The sequence below is a fragment of the Azolla caroliniana genome, unplaced genomic scaffold, assembly GCF_043228905.1.
Source record: "Azolla caroliniana isolate FFs.n. ecotype wild unplaced genomic scaffold, voAzoCaro1.0.p SCAF_1, whole genome shotgun sequence".
In the NCBI taxonomy this organism is placed as follows: Eukaryota; Viridiplantae; Streptophyta; class Polypodiopsida; order Salviniales; family Salviniaceae; genus Azolla; species Azolla caroliniana.
The window spans coordinates 27,219,812-27,244,418 of record NW_028230436.1 but is presented as its reverse complement, the minus strand read 5'-3'; the positions used below and the strand labels follow the sequence as shown (position 1 = coordinate 27,244,418).

The 24,607-nt window shown below is 37.8% G+C and overlaps 4 protein-coding genes across 7 annotated transcripts in view; 3 read left to right on the top strand and 1 right to left on the bottom strand.

The window, feature by feature from the left end:
* LOC147869362 (pentatricopeptide repeat-containing protein At2g03380, mitochondrial-like) overlaps positions 1–24,607 on the top strand; it is a 61,929-nt gene that overhangs the window by 8,851 nt on the left and 28,471 nt on the right. The gene's annotated exons all lie outside the window — the stretch shown is intronic.
* LOC147869369 (uncharacterized) lies at positions 1,699–6,738 on the top strand. Its single transcript, XM_087328576.1, has 8 exons — positions 1,699–1,918; positions 2,080–2,195; positions 2,435–2,553; positions 2,757–2,919; positions 3,053–3,288; positions 3,386–3,531; positions 3,655–3,980; positions 4,249–6,738. Exons 1-8 carry the CDS (start codon positions 1,742–1,744, stop codon positions 6,695–6,697), a joined length of 3,732 nt encoding a protein of 1,243 aa, XP_087184702.1. The 5' UTR covers positions 1,699–1,741; the 3' UTR covers positions 6,698–6,738.
* Positions 11,819–15,718, top strand: LOC147869368 (mitogen-activated protein kinase 4b-like). Of its 2 annotated transcripts, XM_087328568.1 has the most exons (7): positions 11,819–11,933; positions 12,051–12,363; positions 12,460–12,589; positions 13,170–13,307; positions 13,595–13,933; positions 15,040–15,223; positions 15,306–15,718. In XM_087328568.1, the coding sequence occupies exons 2-7, from the start codon at positions 12,155–12,157 to the stop codon at positions 15,482–15,484; spliced, it is 1,179 nt and encodes a 392-aa protein (XP_087184694.1). In that variant the 5' UTR covers positions 11,819–11,933; positions 12,051–12,154; the 3' UTR covers positions 15,485–15,718. The 2 variants fall into 2 exon arrangements, with proteins under 2 accessions (XP_087184694.1, XP_087184687.1); XM_087328561.1 differs by lacking the exon at positions 11,819–11,933 and having other exon boundaries at positions 11,964–12,363.
* On the bottom strand, positions 17,287–21,418 carry LOC147869367 (protein disulfide-isomerase-like). 3 transcript variants are annotated; one of them, XM_087328548.1, is made up of 10 exons: positions 20,621–21,418; positions 20,459–20,489; positions 20,054–20,344; positions 19,489–19,680; positions 19,251–19,379; positions 18,805–18,939; positions 18,601–18,720; positions 18,278–18,395; positions 17,780–17,892; positions 17,287–17,661 (listed from the first exon to the last, which is right to left on the bottom strand). In XM_087328548.1, the coding sequence occupies exons 1-10, from the start codon at positions 21,313–21,315 to the stop codon at positions 17,431–17,433; spliced, it is 2,055 nt and encodes a 684-aa protein (XP_087184674.1). In that variant the 5' UTR covers positions 21,316–21,418; the 3' UTR covers positions 17,287–17,430. The 3 variants fall into 3 exon arrangements, with proteins under 3 accessions (XP_087184674.1, XP_087184676.1, XP_087184683.1); XM_087328550.1 differs by having other exon boundaries at positions 20,054–20,335; XM_087328557.1 differs by lacking the exons at positions 17,287–17,661; positions 17,780–17,892 and adding an exon at positions 18,043–18,138 and having other exon boundaries at positions 18,232–18,395.

Here is a 24,607-nt window from a genome sequence, read left to right as displayed (position 1 = left end):
CTTCCTATTTGCCCTAATCTTAGCCTTACCTTCTCACTTTTGAGCTTAAGTCTTAAGTTTTTGTTCATAATATTTTAGCTCCATTCATGTACAGGTGGTTCATTAGAAATCAAACTATATTGTTGGTTAGCTTTTGTATGATTTCTCGATTAAGTGTAGGTTAAGTCAACTTTTACAATAATTTCTTCATTTTCTTTGTTAGTTAAGAGAGGAAGGACATTAGTAAGGAGTTAAGTTAGGGAAGCAAGTGGCACACAATAGGCTAGATACGCACCAAATTTGATGCAACAATTTAATATGAATCTAAAGGTTAGTTCATTGTATTGGCTCAATGTGACCAAACACATAAACAATTTATGTTATGTCAAACTTCTTAGCATCAGATAAAGATCCTCAACAATACACCTCCACAATTTACGTCAAAGTGGGGATGGTGATTATTAGAACGGGGTTGAGTGCTTGAGTTGGGCTTGAAGTTAGTTTTGTTATTATTGGGGCATAAGTAAACTCTAACCTCTAGCATGATATTTGTTGGTACTTTCAGTTTCTATTTCGTTGACGATGTCTGGTATATTAGATTGTGATAAAAATCGTCCATTGGCCATGAAATGAAACAAACACATGTTGTTTGAACAATTGGTTATCACATCATGCAACTAGATTGATAATATCCATGAGTGATTTCGAATCTTCATGAAAGGTATAAGAAGGATTTCCTTTACAACATTGTCAAGACTATGCCCAAATTGACCCATTACTCCTCCTTCATTCCACAAAATGTCACATGTTGGAAGGCAAAAATATCTGGCATTGGGTGTACATTTTGGAGTTAACATGACTTTATATTTGGTTATACACAAGTAATTATGGCTCATGCTCATAGTTTTGTTGAGGATTATGTTTGTACTTGTGATGTATGTTGATTTAACATATCCGTACATTGCCCATATGGGTTATTGTCATCATTGCAAGGTAAGTAAGTTCATGACATTTGAACTTCACGATCATGCACAACAAACTATTCCTTTGTGGATTTGTTAGGTTATACAACCAATGATTGAACTTGGGAACTTGGAGGGAATCTCAATGTCGAGTCTCAACACAACAAAGGCTAGTAGATTGGTCTAAAGTTTCTCGAGGAAGCAATCCAGTTAGGATTGAGAGATTTGAATTCATTGGTGATCTAAACTTTTATATATATTCACACTCTTCCTCGACCTCAACTGAATGCAGGTCGAGAACCCCAAAGCAGGATGGATGATTATAATCGATAGGTGTGTCTGGTGAAACATTTATAATGATGACCATAGCCAAAGGGGTTTGGAGAAATCAGTCAATATGTGGCTTGTTATTCTCTCATAAGAGAGAGAGAGAGAGAGAGAGTCTATGAGGATTTTGAATGATGCTATGAAGAAATGAAGTTCTAGCCGTTGGGAGGAACTTGGGTTCAGTTGAGCCGTTGAAATTTTAGAGAGAGAGAGAGAGAGAGAGAGAGAGAGAGAGAGAGAGAGATCAAAGCTTCTTTACTTCTTTCCTTGGTAGCCCACTCTCCTCCTCCTCCTCCTCCCCTGTTCTTTTGTTCTTTTCTTCATTCCCCTGTTTCTTCAGAAAATAGAAAACAGAGCATCTCTGAGAAACAGTACTCTCATTGAAACCACAGCAGATCTGGCTATTACTTAACTTGAGTGTGTGTTTTTCTTTTTCTTTTTCTGGCCCTTTTTGAAAAGAAGAAGAAGAAGAAATGTTCGCTAAAACGGTGTTAACAGAGGAAGAACGAGTAGTGGACAATCAATTAGGTTATCCTCGAGGCTATGGAAAGCTTTGTCGGCACGCCTATATACAGATGCAAGGGCTTATCACACCTTATACAGAAGGTCCTCCTCAGAGATTTCAACCTTATTCGCCTTTAGAAGAAGAGGTATGATATTGCTTTTGACTCAGCGATTCTTCCACCCGTGCTAAAAATTTAGATCTTTGGCTATGCTTCCACAAACCTTTGAAGTTGGATCTTACTTTAGGCTATGTTGGAAAAATCAAAAAAATGTTTTGTGACTGATTACTTGCTTTTTTCTTGAGAAGATGAATAAGCTCAAAGAGTTCGATGAATTGTTTCCTTACGTTAATGAAGAGGAGAGAGACCTGGCGAATGCGAGAAAACACGCTGATTTTCTATGGCAACAACTGGATCACTTAGGGTTAGCTTTTCATACTCTTCTTTTATGTTATGTTCTTTCTATGATCATCCACACGATTACACATTCTTAATGGGTTGAAGAAAAGCCAAGGGAATCCCATCCATTAATAACTGCACACCATGATCTATTAACATAGCAATGTGTAGGATCCTAACACTTGCCAAGACATTTATCACTCCATAAGTTGTGATTATGATAAATCAAGATCCATAAGACAATGATGTGATTCTTTGATGTAGAAATGCTGGATTTGACCCCGCTAAATTCCGAATCGATATGTATGGCAACGTTGTCTATTGGAATGCCGACCCTGCCTCCCCACTCGCTTGGGAAGTTGATCATTGGTTTCCTCATTCAAGTATGTGCAAATTTCATTGCTATAATTACCATATCTTTCAATGAAAATTTTCAATTTTCAGATTATGTACAGGGATGGCTACAGGCATATACATACATTAACACTTTTTGGGGGTGGTTGGGCCTTAATAATGAATGTTGAATGTTGTGTGGCTAGAATCCTCCAGATCAAATTTGATATTTAATCCTATATGGTGTAAATAGGGGGAGGAAAGACAGTTGTCGGAAACCTTCGCATTGTGCAATGGCAAGTGAATCAAAGGAAAGGAACAAAACTAGAGTTTTTGGTACCTTGGTGGGATCTTCAAATCGGCATTTCGGTCAATCAATTTCTCTGCGCATTCTCTTCTAAAAATGCTGACTTCAGGTTAGATAAATCGGTACTGAATGGGTCCACATTCATGGAAGTTATTTTTCAGGACGGATTCTGATCGTAGATATATAAGAACATTTGAGTTCTTTTACATGGAATGGTTATACAATTTCTTGATTTGGGATAGGCAAAGAGCATTTGCACTGTTCTTCCAAGGTGGAGAGAATGAACAACTGGACGATACCCTTGTAGTTGAGTGTCACTCTTGGCCTCGACACTTCCGTGAAAGGAAACATCAGGTGGGACCTGCTGCAGCCGCCATCGTGAAAGTCCAGAAAACTATGGACGATACTCTACGGGTGCTAAATCACAATCAAACAACATTAACCACAACAAAACAAACCTATCAAGTTGTGAATAATGGTAAAAGATGCATTACAAGCTATGCATATATTCAGCATGGATGAATGTACATATATATCTTGATGTAAGATTGAAATTTGAATGTGTTTTTAAAAAGGCTCGACCGTTCGGCGTCGGTGGAGTTCTGATGAGGAAGAAGCACTTAGAAGAGCAGTGCAGAAGGTTGGTCCTGGGAATTGGAAAGAGATTAAAGAGCTCGAGCCGATGCTTATCAATCGATCCACTGTACAAATCAAAGATAAGGTATATATGCATGCTTGGTCAATACATGATTTTTGTTTATGATCCAATGATATCATGCCTTCTGAAACATGAACTAATTTATATGTTCCCTGGGGTGCGTGTGCACAATGTTATTTATTCTAGTATCGGCTTATGAAAGGAGAATGGAAGGTGGATAAGGAGAATAAAGAGGGTGTCACTTCATTAGTTGCTAGTGCTATACAAAAAGAAGAAAAGCTGAAAGTGGCACAAGAAGAAAAGAAAAAACAAAAAGAAGAAGAGCTTATCAGATTGGAAGATGAGCTCAAGATGTTGAGAAGCCATAACGACCAGGAGAAGTCACTTCTGGAGGAATTGGAGAGAATACTCACAAAAGAAAGGAAACGCGTGGAAAAGCAAAGGAAATGGTCCGAGACGCAATCTCAATACAGGATATGTCTAGACAAGATGATAAGAGACACAATGCACCAGTAAGTGCTAAATAGCTTCAAGTGCTTTTTGAAATTTGTCAATATTTTAATGATGTCCATTTATATAACTAAAACCTATATAAGCATTTAGAGACAAAAAACCTTTTAATCCTGAATGTGATCTACAATTCTAATGCCACATTGTCTGTGAAATTCTTTATGAAAACAGTTTAGGTATAAATCTTGCATCCATTTTTTATATGAACCTTAAATGAATATCATATGGGTTTTCATCCATTTTGGGTTTTGGTTTGTTCTGAATATACAGGTGTGTTGTGTACAAAGAGCAAGCAAGGCTGAATCAAGCTGCATGCAATGCATTGCTTGCTAGGCTGGAGTCTCAGAAAGCCACATGCGACGCAGCAGAAATGGACCTGATGAGAAGGGTGAAGCAGAGAGAAAGCTTAGAAGCATCTGTTAGGCCCAAATTCATCAAAAGAACTCGCAATGTCGGACACACCGATGTGGGCACTTGTGTGAAACCAACGTCCCTCACCAAGATGAGAAGCCAAAGAGAGTGGCCTTGTCAGTCGTTCGATAGCCCTAAGCCGACCCAGTTTCACCAATCAAGGACAGCTGCAAAGGAAGAGTTCTCTACAGAACAATCCTTCGATAATACCACCACGGATTTGAGCAAAGAGGAAGACAGCATCGAGTCATTCGAAAAGGAAGAGTACAGTGCTTCTAATGAACTGGAGGACGAAGAAAACGGAGAAGTGGATACCTTAACCAATATCGATGCTCATAACAGATCAATTAGGTATGCATCACACAATGACGGGAAACAGAAAGTGGTGCCGGCGAATTTGAATGGGAACAGTGGAATGAAGAGGAAGAGCTTGGAAATGAATGATATGGAAGCATTTTTGTTTGAGGATGAGGAAGCCAAGGAAGAAGAAGGATCCACTGACGATAATGGTGATTTTGACGTTGGGTTAATCAGTGATGAAGCCGAGGATGATGAGACCTTGAGGTTTAATGGAGAAACTCCGCAACCGGGTAAGAAGGTTGAAGAGGAGGTTTTTGTTCCGAGAACACAAGATGATGAGCAATTAGATGAGCTCTTGCAAGAGGTGTTGGAGATGAAAGGGAAGGTGAATGCTGCCATGGTTGAGGCCATCAAAGACGAAGAAGAAGAAGAAGAAGAAGAAGAAGAAGAGGAAGAGGATAGGATCAAACGCATGGGGAAGTTCAATTTAGACAAATGGTTGAAGAAGTTATTGCTTAATCCTGAAGCAGAAGAAGGAGAAGATGAAGAGCCAGAAGGAAATGACGTTGAAGAGCCAAAGGACCTAGAAAAAAGAGGAGGACCTATGAGGCTAAACGTGGAAAGCGTTCCAAATAAGGCTCATATGGTGCCAAATGAGGAAATCCATGCTCCAAACCAGGCTAGATATGTAGGAGTAAATGCAGATCACAATGAGTTCACTATGAAGAAGAAGAAGAAGAATAAACCTGAGAAATCACATCCCATATTGAGCCCGTGGATCCGGCGTCCTTCGATTAATCCAACATTCAAACGAGTGGCTTCTAATATCAATGTCCCCGACTCAAACCACCTGTCATCCCGACGGAAATCATCATCATCATTGAGAGGCTATACTGAAATAATTAAGGATTCAAAGATGGAGGAGCTCAGAGTCATATCCAGTTTGGCAGGGCTGAAGCTCAACAAGGACGGGGATGCCCGAGAAGATAAAGAAGAAGATGAAGAAGAAGAGTGCGGGGAAGTGGCTTTCCAGATTGAGTGTGAAGCCGAATTCGTGGAGAAGATGCGAGCTCGTAGGCAGCGGGAGGAGCGCCTCAAGCAGCAAAGGATCGCGGGGATCCACCCTAAGTTACAAGATTTACTGGGTGAATCTTCTTCTCAAGGCCCCCCCATGGACCAGCTTCGCATCGATCACGGATCGCCCTCGGTCGCATCATCATCATCATCGAGGCCATCTCCATTGCAACCCCAGGAGTTACCCCCACCACAATTGGCCCGAAGGACATTGACATTGGTAGATTTGAACCATGTCTCCATGAATGATGAAAAGGCGGGGTGGAAGGATCGAAGGCACTCGATGGTGGGGGGCAGCGAGATGAGACCGAAGCAAGATGGGCAGCTCATCTGGCTCCCCGAGAAGAGCTCGGTCGAGATGATGCCTGATATAACCGAATCTTGTCACCGCCATCATCGTCACCGTCATCGGTCGGTGTCGGTAGCAGCGAGGCCTTGGAGAGGGAGGAGCAGCAGCCCGCGGAGACGGGAGGCAGCGGCAGCAGGGGGCACGGAGAGGAGCTTGTCCACGCCACCGGGGAGGGCACCACCACAAATACCTGCATTGGAGAGGAAGGAGGGGAGGTTGTTAGGGAGGCAATTGTCAGAGAGAGGAGGGGATGGCGGAGGGCTGGCGAGGAAGGTGGATAAGACGATGATGGTGAAGCGGAACAACACGAGCTCGGGTTCGGGTGTCATCGTCGAGAGGGGCCGGGAGAGGAGGCGAAGGGCTGAAACAGGACAAGAAGAAGAACGACAACAAGTAGGGGAGGAAGTTGAAGAGAGATGTGTGGCGGTGGCGGCTATCTCGACACCATCGAAGAAGAAGAGTGGCGGCAGTTTAGTCCAGGGAGGAGAGTGCGGGGACCCGAATGCGAACGAGTCGGGATTCCGCGCCTCCCTCTCCAATGTCTGGAAGAAAGCGGTGAAGAAATTCGACATCGCGCGCGCGTAATGATCTCGTGCCGCCTGCCCGATTCGTGCCGCTCGTTCATTAGCGCGTGCTACCATGTGGCGGCTCCTCATTGGCAAGGGATAGGGAGGGGGGGATCTTTTGCCACTTGGAAGGTGGAAGGAAGATTGGATTGGTGGTTAGTTACCATCATTTCTTCTTTCTTCTTCTTCTTCTTCTTCTTCTTAGAGAGACATGAGATCTCTTTGATTTGTACTTCCGGTATATAATCTATATACCTATATATTTATACTCTATTCTTTTTGTTTTATACAAAATTGTAATTCAAATTTTGTCTCCACTTTCTTCCTTCTCCTTGAGCACAGTATGGTTCTCTCCCACCCTCCTCCCATCCATCCTTGAGCACACCGTTGAGCACACCGTGTCTTACCACGACGACACCAAGGAAATATGCCGGACATATGGGATCTATTCCATTATGTTGCCCGGTCCATTTTGAAAATCCATTGTGATGCGCTTTCGAGACACATTTCTTCGTAAGGTCGAAGTCATTGACTTCATCATGTTGGGTCGAAAAGGAGAGGGAGGGAGGGAGTATGTGCAAACTAGGCCAAATCCACCACCAATTCTATAATGGGTATCATGTCTGGGAATATAGCCATTTGTAATGTCCATTCTCGAAGTACATGAGTAGGATGAGTTTGTTTGTTCTATGTAGGGCTCAAGGAGCGAGTTTTGTGGCACACACTTCTCAATAGGCATCATATATAAAGTGTTTCACTTCTCATAGTTCATATAGTAGTGACCCCTCCCAAACATTCTAACATATCATTCATACAGCCTTGTCCTATTATGATCATGAAAATTGGCCAATTGCATAAGGACATTGTTGGTCACATTTTAATGATCATAGATTGCAGATAGCTGCCCTAATTTGAACCTCTCTCTCTCTCTCTTGGGATGATCATTAGTGGCGAATTCTCTTAATATTTGATTACTCTCTTGAAGGATATCTCCATATTTGCTTGGGGGAATGGCCATATGATTCATACATGAATTCTTTAATTGGACTTTCAAAATTTGCTAGTATGAACTGAAAAGAGCTATCGATACTACAACATAATACCATTGTTTGTATTGTGCACAGTAACCAAATACATCTTGCAATTGTTTGTGACCACACCCGCACATTGCATTCAACCACACTGTCATGTCCTTTTCACTTTAAATTTGGCCAAGTATTTTCCAAGCGCTTCATGGCTTGTCAAGCATAAACCCTATTATATCTATAACTTTGGCTACTATACCAAGAAACATAAAATATTAGCATGCCTTACTATTTGTGACAAACTATTTACATAATGTACAAACATTTGCTCGTTTCTTTCGTTTGGAATAAGTCGTAACTTATTTCGTCAACATAAGAACTCAAAACTAAGAATGCAATGCTTTTAATATGGGCGATTAAGCTTGAAATCAAAGGTGGCTGCAAGAATCACATTTCTATCTAAGAGTTGGAGTTTAATATTCTATATAATATAAACTTATTGCAAATAATAGAGAGTTCATCCCAAAAGAACGACATTAATCATGTTTTTTCATAATTAAACTATGCTAAGACACACATAAAAGAATTTGCACATTTTATGCACGTTTATCACAAAACAATAGACCCATCGGTTTTACGAAGAGAACAATTGAAATTTGTTCATGGGCAAGAGATATAGTTGGTTATCTAGTCAAAACAAGAAATTGTTTAAAGAATGTCCTAGAAGAAGAATAAAGGCATCGTTATGCACATTGAGGACATATACGTGGCATTCTTAAAGTTTTAATTTCAATGTGCGCATATTATCTTCTCATGCTGCAATTGGAAATTGCTCTTGAGATTCTAGACATAATTATGTTTTAATAAATTTGTTTTAACATATTGAAAATGTGATCATCTTTAGGAGCATTTTCTTAGGTGACATTACCAAACCCTAGTTTCTCAAGATTCAAAGTCACAACGTCATGCCACTTACCTTTTATTTATTTTGATATAATAACCTAGTAAATCTAAGAGCAATAAAATCTGTGTGATGTTTTGATTTGTGAGTGTGTGAAGGCGATGATTTGATCGCATTCTCTGGTAACATATAATGTCAATTTAAATATATTTCGATTTTCTTTAAATCATACTCACAATTCTTTCAATATTGTCCATTGTCTATAACTAATGTGACCTCTCATTCCACCCACGTTAAAGGGGGCCAATTCACATGGACCCACACAATTCAGCAATGAGGGGAATAGTCATTGCAAGAAGTAGTGTCATATTTTCAAAGACCATTATCACTTACTTGAAAACCAAATTTAACAAATAGAAAAGATTTGTTTTCTCAACTTAAAATTTCATAATGTCATACTACTCTGTACATTACCCAATAATTGTTCATCGACAAGCAATATATATCCATTTATGCAAGCAAAAGGCACAAAGATGTACAATGTCATGTTTGGGCGTTAAGTACGTAATTCTCATAATACCGAACCCTTCATGGAAGTTGGTCTAGTATGGCAAAAAACCTTACATATCACATTTAGCGAACTCCTTGCAAAATAATGTTAGTATTTCGTTTACATCCGAATTTACATGCTAATTGATAGCATCCTCTTTCCTTGCAATACAATGCAAACTTACCTGTATAGAATATTTTGAAATTCATTTGCTTAACCCCATCTCACATTTATCTACAACATTAGAGGAAATAAGATGTTGAGAAAGAAGAATATAACTTTTAAGATTGCAAGATGACTATAGCAATTGCATTAAGTTTTTGAATTTGTGAAGGCTATTATAAATTTATTATAACTAGCGAAACGCTCAACACGTTGTGCAACCACACATTTGATGGACGTTTTGTATTGCTTAAGGATGGCATCATTAGTTATACATGACCCACATTATAATTGTTCATGAACAATAGATAAAGCCTGTGAAGTGGTGGTAGCTAGAGCTCACTTGCTAATACATACATTATTTCTCAAAATAGTTTTTCTCCATGGAAGGGAACAAAATGGAGTCAAATATCTTAGACCTTTCAATCCGATAGACGTGTCTAACCTTTACTTCCACGTTTATGTGTTGTCACCCAACTTCATCGATTTTCACTTATGTGATCCCTAATATTTTCCATAGCTTGTCAATAACTTGACAATATGTTTAAATGTTTTAATTCTAGCTCACAATGTATCCAATGTGACCTCGTGGTGCATAATGAAAAGGTATTGTTTATAATACGTGGTAGAGTTTCTTTCCATAACATCGCCGAAGCTAGTTCAAATTTTGTGATGCCTCACAAAAGCTTACTATAAAGAACAAAACATGAGTTTGCAATGTCAACAAATTCGTGCATATGTTTCCCACCTCATACACGCAATGGCATAATATTACTTATATGGAACCCAATTAAAATTGGTTAACAGTCAAGAAATATAATTGTGCAAAGGGAACAATCAAATTAATTATATCATTGTGGTGCTTGCTAGGTGGAGTTCATTATTAAACAATTTCACTTATAAAAAAAATTCCGTCACTTCTTAATCATTGAATAAATGTTCCAACTCTTCATTTTTATCCATGTGAGTGTGGATCCTCTCAAGCTTCTCAAAGTTGGATATTTAATTCAAAGTAACAGTATTTGTCACAATCTAGATTATAGAATTGAATCTTCTTGGTCCATTTTGCATTCTCAACTACTCAAAAGGTTGTATCAACTCAATCAAGATTATAAATGTTTCTACTAACGCTAAAATTTGGGGCTTTTATTGGGAGGTATCATGTTATTACACCAATATTTAGGAACATGAGCCCGCATCAATTAATCTAGAACGTCAACTATACTCTACTGCTTAGACCATCCAAGATTTTGAACTTGTGTCAATGAATCTAGAATGTCAAGTCATCTATTGCCAACACAGTTCAAGGTTTTGACCTTAGGTCAATGAATCTAGAAATTCAAGACTAACTTCACTCTGTGGTTTGACCCTAGTAGTTCAATGCTCCAATTTCAAATTTAATCACTAGGCATGCTGCATATATTTGTGTGCCATAAACTTTGAATGCGTACACTTTCAACATACATACTTTGAATGTGTACAAAAGAGAAACATGACCCATGGAACTTTACATCATGCTATACATTAAACTTAAAGACATATAAGGCAATGTTTCTATAACGTTCAATGATTTAGCACATAATTTATTACACTAATTCCATTAATAAGAGTGGATAGATGATCAATGTAAACAAGATAGCTCAATACAATATTGGTCATATGCTTACCCTTACTTGTGTTTCCTATGGGATTGTTGTAACAAATGCAGAGATAGGTGCACACAAATTGTTTAGGCTCAATACATGAAGAATGAAAAAAATACGAAAAATGAAAGTTGTGTTCAAAAAAGGTGGCTAACAAACAAAATGGTGTCTCTTTAAAGATGTTTTCCATGCATAACCAGTTTCATGTGGATGAACACACACTTGGAAAAGGTTAAATCTCCCTCTTTTTTTTCTTACTATCTTTTGCATGGCTAATTTATTTTGTCAAGGATTTCACACCAATAAAGTTTGCGGAATTGAATGCATCAATATAGACAAGGAGTTAGCCGATCTCCATTTCAACAATTAGCCCACACCATGAATATTGAAATTTAAACAAGAAATCATGCAGTCATTAAAACTTAACTTAATGTTGAAGGATTGTTAATAATCACGAGTGGGAGTTGTTTCTTCTTTTGCATTGAACCCAGAATGATATGCACAATCGTACTATCACAATATTGAATGACAACCTCAAAGGATCACATCATACAACACGATTGAAGAGCAATATTGTTTTGAAAGATGATGGATCACATACATCATTCAATAAATAAAACTAAACGGGTGTTTGAAACCTATTTCTTTTTAGTTAATTGTAGTAAGGTTTCGTGCAATACACATACACATTCCTTTAATATTATGTATATGTAAAGTGGAGCCATTGCCAAGGGAAAAACAACATCAACTCCTCTTCATTTTATGAATAGAAAAACTTTATGGGAATGCGAAGGGGACATAAGCGAACAATTCTTTCCAAAAGCAATTCCATCAAAAGACCAGTACACAATATGAAAATCATAGGTTGGACCTAAGAAAAAGACATACAAGGAGAACGACTCGCAAACACGTGTGGTTAAGGGTGTGCGAGAGCAAGGGGGACGTGTAGTAAAGCAAGCATGTAGAACAAAAGGGTGAGGCATACCTCAATGGCTCCAACGAGCTATATATATATATATATATATATATATACATGACTATAGTTGTGCATGTTTGTATGCTAACCTTCTCATCATTCAAATTTAATGTAGTGTAAGAATAACCCTTCAAGAGCGTGGGATTTCGGACAAATTGATAATATTAAGGTCTTACGGATTGTGTGGGTCGAACAAACGAACCAACCAACTATAGTGCCATGACAGGGAGTACTAAATTAGATCATCGACCCCATGACAACATTAGAGAGACCACTATTTTTGGTGGCAAAACTAGTGATTTTGATGGGATGCCCACTCATGATGGCAAGTTCATGGAATACACTGTTGTTGGCCAGTCCTTCCAAGTGTTACCCAAGTATACACCCCCCTTCAACCCCATTGGCAAGGGCTCCTATGGCTTTGTCTGGTAAACCAAATGAAACCCTAATTCTGCCTTATAGAGCCCACTATACTAATTCCATCCCATCCTCAGTCCTTAATTGTGTTTCTTGCTTTTATTCAGCTCTGCAATGGACTCTGAGAGAGGAGAGATGGTGGCCATCAAGAAGATTTGCAGCATCTTTGATACCAAAGTGGATGCAAAGAGAACATTTAGAGAGCTTAGGCTTTTGTGCCACATGGACCATGAGAATGTAAGGCTTTCCTTTGTTAATCATCCCCCCCTCCCTTTTAATTCTTAATCATTCTCCATTAATCAACCCCCTTGATAAGCCTCCATAATCACACCCCCCTCCCTTAATTGCTCACTTGAATCCCCCTTTCAATCGCATCGTTAATCACCTTCAGTTTTGCTCTTAATTACCTTCATTTTAACATGTTAATCTTTTAATGACATTAATCACCCCCCTTGTCCACCTTCATTCAAACATGCTAATCGATTTTTAATGACCTGAATCACAACCCCATAAGTTTTCGAGACTTATCAAACATGAAGCCTGGGCCGCGATTTGCTGTAGACTGGTTGTGTTATGTGAAATCATGTTATGGACATATTAATAAAACACGCTTCGATCCTTTGGACACTCACAATGGCCTTCCATAGATCCACTGCAAAAACATTGCCCCAAAGCACACACTTACAGAAGATTCCTACAGAATATTCTCTCCCCTAATGATATTTTCACTTGTGTGATCCTATTTTCCCAACACATCCACTAATGAAGTTGAGCTTTCTCTATTTTGCTAACAATGAAAGGCTATGCTTTTTTGTAGGTAATTGGCATAAGGGACATCATGCCGCCTCCGAATCTCCATGATTTCGAGGATATTTATGTGGTATATGAACTAATGGACACTGATCTCAATCAAGTTATCCGCTCTCGACAATCGTTAACAGAGGACCATTGTCAGGTCTTATGGTCTCTATTTTCTTCCTTCAAAAGTTTGTTTCATTTTTGTAAATTTTACATTCCAAATCAGTGTACCATTTTTTATAACTCGGTTTCATCATTGTAATTTTACATTCCAAATGAGTACCATTTTTTATAACTTTGTTTCATCATTGTAATTTTGCATTTCAAATGAGTACCGCTAATATTAGAGAATAAGTAGTGATTCAAAGCCTCTCTTCGTATAAGTAGTGATTCGAAGACACCTAATTTATTTTAAAAAAAAACCTTTTTGTATGGGATTTGCAGTATTTCTTATATCAAATGTTAAGAGGATTGAAGTACATTCATTCGGCGAACATATTGCATCGAGACTTGAAGCCTGCAAACATACTTATCAATGCCAATTGCGACCTCAAGATTTGTGACTTTGGGATGGCACGGACAATGTCATCGACGGAGTCCAACTTCATGACAGAATATGTGGTCACAAGATGGTATCGTGCTCCCGAGTTGCTCCTCAACTCTTCCGAGTACACGGGTGCGATTGATGTGTGGTCGGTCGGGTGCATCTACATGGAGCTCCTTACCCATGAGCCTCTTTTCCCTGGTAGAGATTATGTCCACCAACTGCGTTCCATTGTCGAGGTTAGCAAATGATACATCACCTTTACCATGAATTCCTTATCAATTTAGTCCATCTTAATTGCTTTTTTATTTGTGATCAAACATACATGAGGTAGAATACACATGAGCATACACATGATGGGCTTAAAGAGATAGACCATGAGTTTGTAGAGGACAACCAATTTGGTTCATGAATAGAAATGGTCTATACACAAACCATGAGTTTAATGTTACATACAAGCAACTTCATCGTGATATATTTGGTGTGGTATGCCATTGTCTCAAAAGCTAACAATTGGGGTAAAACTTCCCCAATGGTACAAGCATCGTGCATCCATTCTCCTATGTGAATGGATGCTTGAGGGTGCCTTAGCTCTCATTTAATTGACTTCCTTAATTACGCTTGTGCTCATAACAAGATTCGATTTTTTTAGATTTTCCTTTTTTCTTGTTCAACAAGGCTGCATTAAAAAATGTGTTTCTGAATAAACTTGCATCTTATAGATTATGTTATTTAGGGTTTACAAGGTCAATTGTATGCATGATCTAGAATAAATTATACAAGAAAGAAGATTCGTAACTTTGTCCCGTCTACACGTTTTTTTTTCCCCAACAATGATTTATATTATGTCTAAAGTGATTTAAATGATACATGGACACTTCCAAATAATCTTAACAACTTCATCATGGATTTTTTACCTTTTTCAACTGCTCTTAGGCTGCCACATACATTCATTAGTGCAACACATTTTGCATACATATATACCAAAGCATTGCTAAGTACAGTACACCATGTTTTTCTAGCAATCCCTTGTCGATGATCTCTTCATGAACTTCCTTACCTTATCAACTGCTTGTACATGGCCCACATGCCTCATGTTGGTGGAGGAAATACCTAGAGATGTGGCTGATACCTCCAACGCCCATCTACATGTTCCATGCCATTAAAACAAATCTTAATCGTAGTTATCATTATATTCGTCAACACCCAAAAGTGTGCACGTGATGACTAAGTTGTGCTTGCATAAATATTGATGTCGATATTGCACCCATAATGCTACACGTAACATTAAATTTTATTTAAATTCATACCAATAATTTAAACTACTATTCATATGTGGTGACAGACAATTGGAATGCCCGATGATTCACAACTGGATTTTGTGAATAGTGAAAATGCTAGACGATATCTTCGTCAATTGCCAAAATATGAAAAGAAACCTTTACAAGAAAAATACCCCAAGCTTAATCCACTTGCAATTGATCTCATTAATAAGATGCTCACATTTGATCCAACAAAAAGGATCTCAGGTAATGTTTCAAATATATTTAGAGCGATGCAAACTTTCTCTAATGTCTATATTTGTTAACTTTATGTATGGTTTGTTTGCAGTGGAAGATGCACTTGCTCACCCATACCTATCGTCACTTCATGATAGTTGTGATGAACCAATATGTCACTCACCTTTTGTATTCGACTTTGACGAGGATAACTTAACACTAAAAGAGCTTAGGACACTTATCTACAAGGAAGCTCTTCACTTTCATCCTCATTTACCACACAACCAATGAATGACAATACGACCTACAACCTACAATCTTAAAATTTAAAGAGATATGATCTTCTTATCTTCTAATGTTGCACATTATCCACACATTCAATTTTACATAATGACATTGCTTTTCATAGCACATTACTATATCCCAAAAAGTATCCAAGTAAAATTTAAAGCTATTATTTATGCTAATATTTTGTAAAGCATAACCGACACAATGTATCTCATAAATTGATAATTGGTTTATTTTTACATGTATAGAGTGATTATGAGCAATATGTAGTGCAAGTTGCGCCTTTGGACAAGACATTATGTGCTTGAAGATTGCTTTTATAAATATGTAGTAAGGGACTTTAGAAGTTCCCATCGATTCCATTAGTGAGTTATTTGTTATGAATCAATAAGCTTGCGGGGTTCAAGTCTCAAGCCATGGGTTTGATGTTGCATTCACTATGAAAAATATTAGTTAGGGATTATGCACACAAGCATATGTATTGGCTTTACATGTTCATTTTGCAATTGTTAGATACATGAAAAAATCTTCTATGTTTATTTAGTTTGAGATCGTGCACCCTATGACATTGGCAACATTGGGGCAATAGCACATACCACATTAATTTCTCTCCATCGTCATCAAACATCATCCCAACCCAAAACCCATAACCTTGAGGACGTGTGGTATGGACATGCCCGTAAAATGAATCGCATAGTCTCATTGGTCAAGGGTAGTTCATAACACAAATCCCAATGCGCACAATGCATTATTCAAGATCTTTGGTGGGAAAAGGCAATGAGTGAATACATTCAACCCTCCATTCTATTGTGGCATGGAACCTTGTCCTAATGTGCTTTGCTAACTTGGCATCAAGCTCGATTTGTTTTTAATTCGGATGTCCACATACATAATGCGTCTAAATACTTTTCAATGTGAAAGTTACAATGTCCTTCCAGTGTGGGGTTGCATTGTGTATTGCCATTGTCAAACACTAGTTCAAGATGTAGACTACCATGACCACTACTTCCATCTGAATTGTGACATGCTCTTTTTATTAATCATCATGTGGGCCACTTTTGTGATGTGTCCATTATTTCACTCTCCCCCTTTTGTTTCAAAGTGATCTACAAGTGCCATGCACTAGGTGTTTGTTCAAGACCATAGAGTGAGTTCTTGGGGTAACATATGACATACATGTGGGTGATATCCTCATTTGTCGTGGGTGTGGTTGACTTCAAAGTATACATTGACTTACAAGAACTTTGTGAGTTGATAGACTAAAGGACTTAACATGCCCCTTTTGTTCAATAGTATAACCACAAAAGTGCACCTTTGACTTAGGGGCAAGTTTGGTGTCTACTTCATCTTACGCGTGCACATATGCAATGCCCCCAAACAGTTCTCGTTTGAAGAGCTCTAGTTTCCTTCCATCGTGTATTATGGTCGAGCACCAATTCATGATATAGATTGTTGTGATCACCACTTCCGCAGAATATGAATGTGGAGTAGTCTTTGAACCACGACGTGTCTTGTCAATATGCAGATATATAATTCTTGAATGGTAGGAGCCACTCAACCTCACATACACTACATGAAAATGCTTTACTTCGTCCTACTTCCAAAGAAATTGTTTCGCAACCACACCCACGGACTGGACCTGGATATCAATTCATCATGTAATCCTAAGAGGATCATGGCCACCCATACATGCAACAAGATAAGAGTAAAAGTAAAGAATCTGAACTTCAGAATTTTCATCAATGCACAAAAACTGATGGCAGGGCGGCTCAAAACTAAAAATCATTTATATACTAAATTCCATTTACAAAATTATTTACATACTCGAGATTGGCAGCTAAAGCACCCATTACAGAATTTTTACATTCATTTACAAATAATTTTATAGAATTTGCCCCATAGGTACTACTGCTCAAATTTCTATAAATTCAATCACTCATTATAAATCCTTATAATTCATCTTTTCCGACACCTGCTATGCTCTCCAGAATCCTTTCTTGGATGATTTCACCTTTCCCAGGAAGAGAATCCTTATTCTCATTGATAAATTTAATGAGGTCCTCCGTGCTATCAAGGCCACCTTCATAAGGAATCACTTTCCCACTAGCTGAATGCAGGTATATTGTAGGAAAGGCCCTGACATCGAATCGATCATCTTTGATATCATTAGCCGTAGCATCCTGCAAACATATCATGACAAGGTGGATATGGCTTAAGTATCCCAAAACACATAGACAAGGTCTTGCTCAAAGATGTCAAACCTTATGATCTTATAGCATTATATAGATTTTTACATACATATTTAGAAATCATAACATCTGGATTGGACTGTAAGGCAACTGCTACTTCGTTTATTATTGGAGCTAATCTTATGCAATGTGCACACCATGGTGCATAAAACTCCACCAGCACTGCCATGTTCACATCAAACACATTACCGAAAATATATCAAGCATCTATTGATCACCAAAATGATAAAATGATAATGATATCACTGATTATAATCTCAAATCTTCCCATAAAACGTATCATGTCAATTCATTAGAAATCATAAAACGTCATTGAATTATCATTTGGTTCACAGATTATTGGAAAGCTCCACATAATAGACTACAAACAACACTAGCAAATGTTAAACCATCTGCTTAAAATATGACCTATGAAATCTGCATCCATACGTTTTATTTTACCCAGAGTTGAGTTTAGCACCATTTCATCAAATGTGTCTAGAACCACAGTTAAAATATGACCTATGAAATCTACATCCATACGTTTTATTTTACCCAGAATACATACCATTTTTCCCAGAGTTTAGCACCATTTCATCAAAGGTGTCTAGAACCACAGTTTTAATCGGTTCATCGTTCTTTTCTGGAACAGGTTCGGACTTGTAGAATTCTGATACCTTACCATCCTGCAGTGGAAGTACTTTCAAAATTTAAAAACAAGCTGGGAACGTAAGGTAATACAACATCCGGTACTTATGGTTGTTGGAATCCAACATGAATCAAAAGAGATGAAATTCCTTTGTATGTAAACTCGTTTTCCAGTTTGAATTCAAAAAAAAATTTAAAAAATCTTGAATTAATCTAGGATGTTCAATATATATGCATACTCACAAAGTAATCTTTGAACCATTCTCCAATCTTGCCTGGTTGAGCTTTCTCAAGCATATATTTCTTTTCATCACTCCCTTCAAGCACAACACATGGGAGCCTCTCTTTGTTTACTCCAAAGAACTACACATAGAACAAAGTGATTCCTTGATTTGACTTTGAAACTACTTCCAATCAAAATGGTTGAATAGATCAGTTACTATTTACCTCGAAAGCCCGTAATCCATCTTCTGTATCGGCAATGAGAAACCTCATTCCTTTGGCTCTATATTGTCTGGCAAGTTCCTCAAAAACATTCTTTATCTGGTCGTTTTCAATGATTGCATCGACAAATAAAAACGCCTACAAAATGAAAGAAAAAGTGCAGATTCAACTACCAATGGAATCACCCTGCCCACATGGAAGGGACCAAAATATTAACAAATGAAATGTTTTCCACATACCTGTATGCCCAAATCTTAATTTAATAATATAAACTTCTAAACCTCATAGAAATGCATGTCTTACAATATATTTCCAGAACATTAGAATTGCCCAAGTTTTAATGAACACCATATAGGTTACCCTTGATATCTACTGTAAATATGGTTCAAGATATGATACGTGGTACATGTACTACATTCAGAACACATCAAAACAGCAAGTTTCCTTACCCTGATACCCTCCACTTTAGCAAATATTTTGGAGAGATGTTCCTTGTGTACTGGATCTTTCTTGAATAACACTATATATGGGACACTCACTTCTTCCAAAAACTTCTTTATACTTCTTGTTTCGAAATCCTTTCATGGAAACAAATCAGTTGGAAACAAGATTCATTAGAAACAGAGTCACTAGAATATGTAAGCAATTCAACATCAACCACTGAAAGGGTTTGGATAATAGATGTACCTTGAGATCATCATATCCTTCATCAAAATTCTTGAAAACACGGATAACAGGACTTCCAATGAGTGGCGTCGATTTTGTGGGAAGAAAGCTACCATCCATAGTGTGCCGGAATTCATACTGAGAACGTAATTCACTAGCAACCAAAGTGAAGTTCCGAAACTCCTCGCATTCATATGACGAGAAGATTCCCACCTAATAACCCCATCTAATTAACTTGGAGGCTAAATACCATCTATAGAATACTGGTAATGATTTTATATGTGAAAATATACTAGCTTGAATACTGGTCGCTGAAACTCAATACTAAACAAACTACATAGAATTGAGCTCATTATAGTCAAGATGATGAATGATTAATGCCATGTAGCTCCATCATACGAAGTTACCATTTGTAATCAATTACATTTATAAGAAGTTACCATACATGATTAAACATTTGCCACTATAAAAACTAGGTGGAAGCATAATGTTAATGTTTAATTAATTATAAAAATCTAGGTGGAATCTAATAAATCGTAGAGATAAATAGCAGAATTTGATCTCATATCACAGCAGTTTTACTCACAACAACAACAGCATCATTTTCATTTACGAGTTGATGACCTTCCTCAGCATTTACGATCTCTTGGGAAGCAGGTTCAACCTGCTTCTTGAGGTATGAAACTATACCATCAGCATCGTTTGGGCCCTCATACTCTCGGACGAGGTTTCCATTGTTTTCTATTATCTTCAATGCTGGGATCCCATCGATGTCGAATTCATCTGCCAGATCTTCGTTTAGCTGATTGGTCGCATCTACCTTCGCCAAGATGATTGGAGGGTCATGTGCCCGTAACAATGATGCAGCCTTTTCGTACTAGGAGAAATACCACCGTACATATAGATTGTGAGAGAAACTTGCAAATTAATATGCAGACATCTTAAAATGTGTTATTATTAAAGGGTCTAGTTTAGTTATGAGTTCAAATACCTGGGGCGCAAGTCGCATACAATGGCCACACCTGTTAATTATAGTAATTCCGTAAATATTCATGAATTCTGGATGAAATATATCATAATGTGTGCATTAGACAATATTAAGGCGTGACTAATATATATGAACATTTGAATCAAAGTCAATTTTAATATCTACCAGGGAGCATAGAACTCGACAACGATAAATGAATGATCTGCAACTGTTTGCGTGAAATTTGAAGCATCCAACACAAGAACATTGCTTGCGATTACATCACCATGATCATGGTGGATATGAGGCTCTTCACCATTGCCATCGCCATGATGATGGTGGTGATGAATATGTGGTTCGTTACCATCGCCATGATGATGATGATGATGATGTGGTTCTTTACCATCACCATCTTGGTGATGATGATGTAACTCCTCATCATGAATATGTGGTTCTTCACCAGCATCTTCATCATGATGATGTAGATCCTCATGTGTATGAAGTTCTGTATCATCACCATGATGATGATAATGATGATGTTGCTCCTCATGGATTTGTGGTTCTTTACCATCAACATAATGATGATGATTATGATGATGATGATGTGGCTCTTTAGAATCACCATCATGAATATGATGGCGTGCCTCTGCACCATCATCATCATGAATCTGTCGTTGTGAATCATCACCATCACCATCATGATGATCCTGACGATGAAAATGTGGTTCTTTAGCATCACCACTATAAGTACGAGTAGCCATCTTCATGATATCATCATCATTATCAAGTACCAATTGATCAAGTCCATAATTAACATTAAAACTCTGCAAAGTTAAAAGTGCAAGAAGAGCGATTACACCCAACAATCTGACCATATCCATGATCAAAGCCTTATTTTATGTCTGTCTATTTTGCACACTGCCCAAGATACAATGAATCAATATGTACACTTTTCACATAACAATTATTTCCTAAACCCAATCAATCAATATGGAATACACACATACACAAATATATATCTGCGTACTAATCAAAACAATACATCCATTAGGATACATATATGTAGGTAAAATAATCACGTGTGCGTACATGTAAAAACAAAATCTTTGCATGGCCATATTTACTTGTGTTTTGCATGCTCTAGAAGGTTGTCCCCTTTTCACACTCGGGCCCAATGCTCGCCAACACACACCGAAATTGGAAGATGAAATGTTGAGCACGGGGCCCTTGTCTCGGTCCCAAGAGTTGTCATACTTGTTGGTATCGAGCGTGCATGTCTCCTTTTCTCCATAAATAATGCCTTTCATTACGAAAGAAAACACCACCATGACTAACTTACAACAAACTTTAGAAATCCAAGGATCTAAACACTACTACGAACTCGATCCTACCCTACACACCGATTCCGATGACGATTATGATGACATGTCACCTTGCATAGTTGGCTTGCTTCACATATAACCTCCTAAAAAGACCGATTTCATTCACATTGGTTGCATGCAAGTTGCCATGACAAACAATGGCCTTGTCATCATTGGAACTCTCACATATGATTTCAAAAGAACACTTTTTGTATGCTTGAAGAAACGAACATTAGTTATTGATCATTTGACCAATGGCTATCTATTCAGTCCACACTCTAAAGTTGCATGCTTCTTTAAGAAGTTGTGGGGCTAATTTAGAATGATGTATATCTTTGGTCAAACAACCAACGAATGTGTAATTAAAGCCAAACTATGAGATAGCACCGGTAAGTACAAGAGTAAGAAAAGTAGCATAGTTTTGATAGTACTTACGTTTTAAGTGTTAAGTTTTTATTTTTCTTCTCTCATTGATTAATCACATGTAGTGAATTATTGTTGGCACAATCATATATAAGTATCACTAAGTATAAAATTAACTACTTATTAACACTATTTGGTAGCTAGGGGTGATAATTATATTCACTTCCCAAGAAGATATCCGTTTATGACAAAGAAAACTAGTACATTTGAGAGCTTCAAATGTACAAGTCTTCAAGAAATTTGTAGAAAAGCTCTTTAAGGTCGGCATGGACACCCATGGTCACTCTACCATTCACTCTTGTAGATTTGAATTATCATGTTGAGGGACAAAATAGTCAAGAAGAGCTATCATGCAGATGATTGCACTTGAACCATCATGTGTACAAGTACAGTTAAACCATTGTTTAACGTTTGAGAAACCTGGAACATCTAGTAAGCTTTTGAGGTTCATAAAACCCTCCCAAAATGCACCTCCCATACCACTTAACCGCACAAAGTTTGATGATGGGCTAGGGGGGTTAGCTCAAAAATATAGAGTTCACCGACCATATGAGGCCAAATAAGATGGGGTCAAACTACCTTTTTGCCTCCCCTAAAGGGTTGGCCAAATTTGACCATGAAAGACCACATGCACATTAAAGAGAGATGTAATCCTTAAACTTAAATCATTTAGAAAAGAGATCAATTTTTTATTGAGTTAACTCTCTAAGGTAAAATGCCTTTATGAGATATTAACCAAGATTCAATCCAGCATAAGGGAGGTGCATGAGTTCTCGTAACCTGATGATACAATTACAAATGTTGAATGTGGAAATTTTAAGCAAGGCCCATGAACACCAAATATGTACCACCATGTTCACAAACACTATGGTCATGCCGAACTTAAACTGTTCTAGTACTTCAACTAGTCTTGAGGAGCCTTTGGTGGTATCCCAAACGGCCCCAAACCAATAAAGCCTCATCATGGAATTCTTCTCCAACAACCCAATACACGGAGATGATACCACCCTTCAATCTATCCATATGCTGCTAAACTTGGTTGGACAAGAAAGGAGACCCACAACTTTAGTAGTAATGTAATGATAAACGCAAGTCAACTCAGACAATGGATACAAGCACATCAAACCCAAAACTAGGCACCACCATCCAATCTATCCAAACGCCACAAACTTTTGTTGCGTGAGAAAGGAGACCCACACCTTCAATAATTATATTATAATGGTAAATAAATGTTGGCCTAGATAATCAAGGCCATACCCTATATTTACTGAACTAGGTGACACTTATGACCAAATCAAAAGGTTCAAAGCACTATTATTCAAAACACTAAGATACAAATGAGTGCACAATGGAAGTTCTAGCAAGTCTTTATTCCGTCATTCAACTTTAATTACATATTCATTGGTCGAGACTAGAGCATGTCGTTTATTCGTTGGTATCATGGTTTGTGCCTAATTGCCAAACAATGGGATGCATGAGTAGTTGTTTTCAAAAGAGACCTAATGGCAATGTTTGAGGTAGCCATGACAGAGTTCCATTGATGGCTAGCCAATATGTACCAAGTACACTAGCAACAAAGGAGTCAAAGTAAAACTAAATTGAATAACAAAACTTCCAATGTTATATGATCAACCAATTACTAGTTGTCATGAAAGTCTTTTGGCACAAATGGGCCACAAAACTTCATTTTTTCAAGGCAGGTTAGGGAGTTAGGATCCAACAATGAAATGATGCCTACTTCCTAGATATGGAATCAATATTGAAGGTCACAATGGAGGAAATCAAACATGCATACAATGGTAATGACGTGATCACTAAGGTTCATATCTTGTGTCCAGGTAGAAACAAGGTGACACTAGCCTCATGGAAACCCCTAATGACATCATTGTGCTCATTTCTCTCAAGAACGCCAAAGTAATAATTGTTCTCCCATTTTACCAAAAGAGATTGAACCCGACTATGAAGATTGCCAACTCCCAACTTCAAATAATGTTACGAAAGAAAAAGCCATCCTAGCCATTGTCAAGCTCTTTCTGCTAAATGTATAGGCGTGTGCCCTACGATTGTCATCCGCCCAAATATGACAGTAAAATTTCAATGTGAAAAGATTAGCTCTAGTGTGATAAGAACCACTAATTTGTGGCCTAAATAGAAGATTTTACGAAAAATGGTGGGGAAGCCCCTATCATCTAACTTAATTAAGTCACCTAATGGAGCAATGGTAAAGAGAGAGAAACATGGAGGTGTAATATATGTCCTCTATTACTTGTGTATCAATTATTTGACGACTCTATGTCAATTGATGTAAAATAGTGTAATTTTTCGTGTTGTGTTAAGTTTCTACCAATTCCATGGTTCATCTCCCCATTGACAATCCTTGATTAATGTA

What these genes read in the sequence shown, in the direction of transcription:
- LOC147869368 (XM_087328568.1), top strand. Translation starts at nt 12,155, where the DNA reads ATGACAGGGAGTACTAAATTAGATCATCGACCCCATGACAACATTAGA. An exon ending in GGCTCCTATGGCTTTGTCTG is followed by an intron (nt 12,364 to 12,459) that starts GTAAACCAAATG and finishes GCTTTTATTCAG; the next exon opens with CTCTGCAATGGACTCTGAGA. An exon ending in TAACAGAGGACCATTGTCAG is followed by an intron (nt 13,308 to 13,594) that starts GTCTTATGGTCT and finishes TGGGATTTGCAG; the next exon opens with TATTTCTTATATCAAATGTT.
- LOC147869367 (XM_087328548.1), bottom strand. Translation starts at nt 21,315, where the DNA reads ATGGATATGGTCAGATTGTTGGGTGTAATCGCTCTTCTTGCACTTTTA. An exon ending in AAAATGATGCTGTTGTTGTT is followed by an intron (nt 19,681 to 20,053) that starts GTGAGTAAAACT and finishes TGGGGTTATTAG; the next exon opens with GTGGGAATCTTCTCGTCATA. An exon ending in ATGGATTACGGGCTTTCGAG is followed by an intron (nt 18,721 to 18,804) that starts GTAAATAGTAAC and finishes TTCTATGTGTAG; the next exon opens with TTCTTTGGAGTAAACAAAGA.
- LOC147869369 (XM_087328576.1), top strand. Translation starts at nt 1,742, where the DNA reads ATGTTCGCTAAAACGGTGTTAACAGAGGAAGAACGAGTAGTGGACAAT. An exon ending in ATTCGCCTTTAGAAGAAGAG is followed by an intron (nt 1,919 to 2,079) that starts GTATGATATTGC and finishes TTTCTTGAGAAG; the next exon opens with ATGAATAAGCTCAAAGAGTT. An exon ending in TCTAAAAATGCTGACTTCAG is followed by an intron (nt 2,920 to 3,052) that starts GTTAGATAAATC and finishes GATTTGGGATAG; the next exon opens with GCAAAGAGCATTTGCACTGT.